The sequence below is a fragment of the Neophocaena asiaeorientalis genome, unplaced genomic scaffold, assembly GCF_003031525.2.
Source record: "Neophocaena asiaeorientalis asiaeorientalis breed wild unplaced genomic scaffold, Neophocaena_asiaeorientalis_V1.1 scaffold4, whole genome shotgun sequence".
In the NCBI taxonomy this organism is placed as follows: domain Eukaryota; kingdom Metazoa; phylum Chordata; class Mammalia; order Artiodactyla; family Phocoenidae; genus Neophocaena; species Neophocaena asiaeorientalis.
The window spans coordinates 48372-54371 of record NW_020173682.1 but is presented as its reverse complement, the minus strand read 5'-3'; the positions used below and the strand labels follow the sequence as shown (position 1 = coordinate 54371).

At 46.4% G+C, this 6000-nt stretch overlaps 1 protein-coding gene across 2 annotated transcripts in view; it reads left to right on the top strand.

Moving 5' to 3' along the window:
* The first annotated feature begins 3589 nt into the window (after positions 1-3589).
* The window catches only part of DCLRE1C (DNA cross-link repair 1C), a 44943-nt gene continuing 42532 nt past the window's right edge, over positions 3590-6000 (top strand). For both annotated transcript variants that reach the window (XM_024750055.1, XM_024750053.1), the window contains exon 1: positions 3590-3761. In XM_024750055.1, coding sequence (XP_024605823.1) covers positions 3653-3761 — 109 coding nt within the window. In that variant the 5' untranslated portion in view covers positions 3590-3652. The remainder of the gene's footprint in view (positions 3762-6000) is intronic.

The window sequence follows — 6000 nt, the reverse complement described above, 5'->3', positions numbered from 1 at the left end:
GAGCTATGTCCTGGGCCTTCTGATAGATAGGGCTGTGTCCAGTAGCGGCTGGGGGCTCAGGAGGTAGTAAGGCAGCCTGTCTGCTGGTAGGTGGGGCCGTGGGCCCATGTAGTTAGTTGCTTGGCCTAAGGCATCCCCGCACTTGCCCCTGCAGGGCTGGGTCCTGGGACTCATAAGCTAGAGAAAGGGTTCCGTACTGGTGCTTGCCAGTGCCAGTGTCCACAAGGTAGAGCAAGCTCCTAAAAATGGCTCCGAGTGTCTGTGTCTCCAGGATGAGCTGCAGTTGCCTCCTGCCTCTCTGGGAGACTGTCCAAGATCAGCAGGTAGGTTTGACCCAGGCTCCTATTAAATTACAGCTTCTGGGAATTCCCTGGTGGTCTAGTGGTTAGGACTCTGCACTCTCACTGCCAAGAGCCCAGGTTTGATCCCTGGTTGGGGAATTCAAATCCCACAAGCCGTGCAACGCGGCCAATAAAAATAAAAAACATTTCAGCTTCTGCTCTAGGTCCCGGTGTGCATGAGATTTTGTGTGTGCCTTTGAAGATTGAAGTCTCTATTTCCCCCAGTCCTCTGGCACTCCCGAGAGCATACAGTTTTCGTTTTCTTGTGATGAGAACTTTTAATACCCACTTCCTCAGCAACTGTCAAGTATACAGTACAGTATTGTCAACTATAGTTGCTATGCTGTACATTACAATTCCCGTGATTTTTTCATCTTATAACTGGAAGTCTGTACCTTCTGACCACCTTCAGTCATCTCTCCCACCCCTCCCCCACCTCTGGCAACCACCAATCTGTTCTTTGTTTCTATGAGTGCAATTTCTTTAGAGTCCACATATCAGTGAGATCATATAGTAGTAAATACCCCGAATAAATAATAATAGCTAATATTTATTGAGCTCTTACAATTTTCCAGGACGTTGTGTGGACTTCATTGTTACCACCATTTTAAGATGAGAAAGCTGAGTTATGGAGAGGTTACCTTAACCAAGGTCACATAAATAGTAGTGGCTCAGATGCAGCGCTATCCAGGGCTTGTATTTTTTATAAAAGAATAGCATAGGATACAGTAAATTTATAATGCAGGTTATTTATATTGTCAACTGAAGAAAAGAAAGCACAACCTAAAAGTTGAGACTTATGTTTTATTTGGCAGACTGAGGACTTAAGCCTGGGATACAGCCTCTCAGATAGCTCTCAGCGTCTGTTTCAAAGAGGTAAGGGAGGAGCTAGGATATATAGGAGTTTCTGCAAAAAACAAAACAACAACAACAAATCAGGTAGTCAAACATCAAAAAATTACTGCTAATTAAAGAAAAACCAGACATCTCCTTGAGTGCGTTTCTATGTACGGGAGGATGCAAGAGTCTGGGCTTACTGAAATTATTCCCTTGATCTGCACCTTAACTACCTAGGGCTGGTATCCTATTTTTCTCCATCCTGAATCCCCTCAGGGTGCATTGTTGGGGGGGGGGTAACTGCAGTGGCTGATTTCTTGATGGCTGAAACGTCCCCTGCTGACTGATATGGCAAGTGACATTCTTCATCCACCCTATGGACAACGATTTACAAGTACATAAAATTAAGAAAAAGATATTCTGTACTGAGTTCCTAACAAAAACTTGTATCTACCTCAATAAGTAGTTTTTAGGTATTTAACATAAACTTAATAGCAGTTTTCTGTCCTTCTGGGACAGAATAAATTGAGGACTTGGAAGTCCAAAGAGCTTTGAGATTGCAGAAGGATAGAAATTCCCAGCTGGGGAAGGAGGACATAGCAATGACTAATCATGTTTCACTCTTTTCTTTACAAGCAACTACAAGAGGCATTTCTCCTGGGACTTAGTATCCAGGTAATTGGGCTTCTTCCAAAAGTCCATTTCATTTGTACTGTGAGGATGCCAAAGTCTAGTAAGTGACTGAATCTTCCTCTACAAGAGCCAATATTACATGTGTCTGGGCTATGCTTACCCATCTTTACTATTTTATACCCTGTCTTTTAATCCTGACTCTCTGTTTGCCTTTATTCTCTTGTCCTGTATCCATTGTTTAGAGGAGGGAATAAACACGGGGACAAATAAATAAGAATATGAGCCTCATCTTGACCTGTGTGGCCAGGAGCTTCATTGTCAGAGGTAGACACACTGGATTCTGCAAATACCAGGCTCAGTGCAAGATTTGGTTTTAGGTATAGACAGCCTAGTCACAGCGACAGCCTTCTTTTATCCTATGACAAACCATCTTATGCCAAATCAAAGGTGCTGGCAATGTACACTAGCAGGGTGTTTTACTCAGATTCGTGACAATGTGTCCACACCTCCCACTCACCCCCCCCAACTTCCTCCTATTACTTTCTTCTTCCTCTTCCTTTCTTCCTCGTCCTTAGCATTTCACCAGAATCTGTATTTGAATAGAACTGTCTCCCGTGGCTGCAGGGAACATGCCGATATTCTCTGAGGGTGGCATTCTGATTCTTGTTTTCCCTGGCTAGAACGCATTGTTACTGGATTTATTCTTACATTACCTTGTGTCTCTGTGGAAGCATTTATTTACCACGTTCTGCAAAGTTCTTGTCTCCAAATAGATTGAAAATGACTCGTAGGCGCATCTTAGTCGTCTCTGTCATCACGGCAGGGCTTGTTCGGTGCTCTGCACAAAGTAGGACCTCAAGTATTGGAGTTGTGATTAATAATACTGTGGTGTCTAAGGAGACTTGCTGCTAAGGGGCGCGGGTAATGCCATTGTGACTATTCGGTGAATGTTAATACTTTAGCAAACCTTTTCATAAAGTTGCTTTGGTGGTGAAAAAATTCCAGACCTTTCGCCCATTACCTACCATTTTTTTTTCTTTTATACATCTTTCTAACTTCCAAAAGAAAAAAAAAAGTTAGAAAAAAGAAAAAGGTCAAAAGGGGCGGAGGTAGGGGAGACTAGCAGCTCAGCTCTCCTTGGGATCTTTACTTATCTACCCTAAGATCATGCATCTGAGCTGTGATCATCAGGGATCGTGGATTTACTCCGTTTGTAGATTACGTATAAATGGAAGCAGGGACTAAGAGTTTTCGAATCTACCACAAGCCTGATACCGTTTTCTCACACAATTCTGGCGATTATCCTATAAGGTAGACATTGGGAAGGGACAAGAAAGAGGAAGAGAAGCAAAAGAAGGCTTGCGGGATCGCAGCTGACAAGCAGGAAGTGGAATGCATCCGATTTCAAAGCCAAGCTCCGCATCCCTGGGTGGAGCCGCCTGTTCTGGGTGCTGTCTCCCTTGGCGTTCTCGTTCCTGCACAGACACGGGCAACTCTTCACCAGAGTGACACCGTGTTGTGTCAGGGTATCCGGGAGGAGCCTCACTCCTCGCGCTGCACCCTAGATTCCTCCACCCGGCCTCCCAGCTCTGAGCGCAGGTAGCCCAATTAGTTGGTTTCACCCCGCAGGTCGCGGGCTGCGGGAACTGACTGGAAACTCCTTGGCGCTGCCCCCCTCCCGCCCCCCGGGCCGAAGGGCTGCTATGATTGGACATGGCTGCGCCCGGCCGGCCAATGGTGAGGCGGCGGCAGCTTCCCGGAAGTGGCGGCGCGGCCGGCGGCGGCTGGGGCTTCCGTTGCTTTCCAGGTTGGGGGCCAGTCCGGCCGGGTGGGCGGACGCAATGAGCTGCTTCGAGGGGCAGATGGCCGAGTATCCAACCATCTCCATAGACCGCTTCGACCGGGAGAACCTGAGGGCCCGCGCCTACTTCCTGTCCCACTGCCACAAAGGTGAGCGAGCGCTGCGCGCCGCCCAGTCCCGGGGAGCCGGGTTGCGCGGGTTCGGGCCCCGCAGTGAGGTCGCCCAGGGGCTGGAGGGAGGGAAGGCGGGGGTCGGGGTCCTTCAGGAGGGAGTTCAGGCTTTGGGAGGCCAGGGGAGAGACTAGCGACTCACCTTGTCCCGGCGGGCTCTTCAGCCCGTCTGACGCTTTAATTCCTCATCGGTACCGCGGGACAGAACAGCGACCCCCAGTTGTCACTGACCCAAGCCACTTTGATCAGGCACAACTTCGATTTTTGGGGAAGTTCTCCCAAGGCCCAATAGTCAGAGGTTGGCAAGGATTACTTAGTTCTTCCCCCATATCCTCGCGATCATGTTATAAAGACAAGTTTAGATGAAATTGTGCCATACCCGCAGACATTGATTAGCAAGCATGCACGCACTCAAATTAAACATCCTGTCTGTAAGCTCGGCGAAGTGCAAGCTCCGCCTCCTTATAGATGTTCTTTTCCCCTATGAAAGGTTCATTTTGGTCTAGAGGTAGGATGCGGTTTACTTTACAGTCGGCCAGGTCAGGCAACCAGAATACCAAGATTTCACAGCTGGAGGCGGTTAGGACTTAAGCTTGGAGCATCACCCCCTAATGATATGGTCCTGAGGCTAGATGCTCCAGGCAAGACTGGAGCGTCTCTAAAGCATTTTAGCTGGTCTCCAGAGCTGGAGCACCACTAACTTCACAACCACTGTCCATTTTTAACATCTGGTATGCTGACTGACACGTCACTAACTTTACCTATGAAAACAGGTTTAATATTCATTGTGCTAATTAGCACAGCCTTGGGCGTTGACCAGAGATGAAGCTTAACTGAAGCGTTCTAGAAGCTGCCTCTTGGAGTGTGGACTCCCAGAGTAGCTTAAGTAGGATGCCCCCAAGCCCTCTTTTGAGGAGTGACTCAGATACATATTCACGTATATATCACACGGTGTGATTTTAAAGTAAATTACAGATATCAAAACATGCCCTTCATCACACAGTTGGTGTGAAGATCAGCTGTTGTCTTGTGTGTGGAATCACTCACTTTAACCTGGTGTAAATCATTGAAATTTCTGCTTTTGGGAAATGGCTCTGCTTTCTGGTTCTAAGTCCCTAATTCTCTCTCTTTAATGACGAAAATCTGGACCTCCTCTATCAATTTGCTAAAAAAGCACATGAGCCTCTGTGAGGGTCTTTCTGCTTCTTTTTGAGGACAATATTTTTGTTTTTGTCTTGTTTTTCATTGAGAAGCCACTGGTGGAGGAGGATATTTTTACCTTTTGTGTTGAGTCTGCCAGCATTTCTGAACTCACATGTGGTGGCCACAATTAAAGAATGGATTTGGGGCTTGGCCTTCATGTTTTGGAGTAGTGAGTTTGGAGAATGAGTTCATCTAGAGGAATTTGTTCATTTGTTTTTGTATTTGTATTTATATTATTTATTGATTTTACTTTTTAAATTGAAGTGTAATTGTGAAGGCAGCATCATTAGTTTGTACATTAAGCAAGACTCTCTCCTGTCCAGCAGTGTATACTAACTTTTCCTGTGCTCTAATCCCACGTGGGTCTGTTTTCCCAATGAGGAGGTAAACTGATCAAGGGCAAGAACTCAACTTCTGCTTTCTGAGGTTTGCCACATTACCTACTGGTGGTTTTTAACCTTTTTGGGAAACAAGACTTCTTTGGATGTGCCATGGACTGAATTGTGTCCCCCCCAATTCATATATTGAATCGCTAACCCCCAGTGTGACTGTATTTGGAGAAAGGGCTTTTAGGAGGTGATTAAGGTTAAATGAGGTCATAGGGGTGGGGTCCTAATTTGATAGGATCAGTGGCCTTCGAAGAAAAGGAAGAGAGATCTCTCTCTCTCCACATACACACTGAGGAGAGGCCATGTGAGCACACAGCAAGAAGGTGGCTATTTATAAGGCAGGAGAGGCCTTACCAGAAACCAACCTTGGCACCCTGATCTTGGACTTTAGCTTCCAGAACTGTTAGAAATACATTCTGTTTAAGCTACCCTGCCTGAGCTGACTAATATAGAATATCTGACAAGGTCCATGGACTCTTGTTAAAAAAAAATGCACATGAACATGTTAACATCACAGTTTGATAAAAGTTGAGGTGGGCCATGGACCCGCTTGATGCCTCTTTATGGCCCATCTGGAGCCCAGTGCTGTGCTCAGGGCAGACTTGACTAAGCACCAGTGAGGCCTG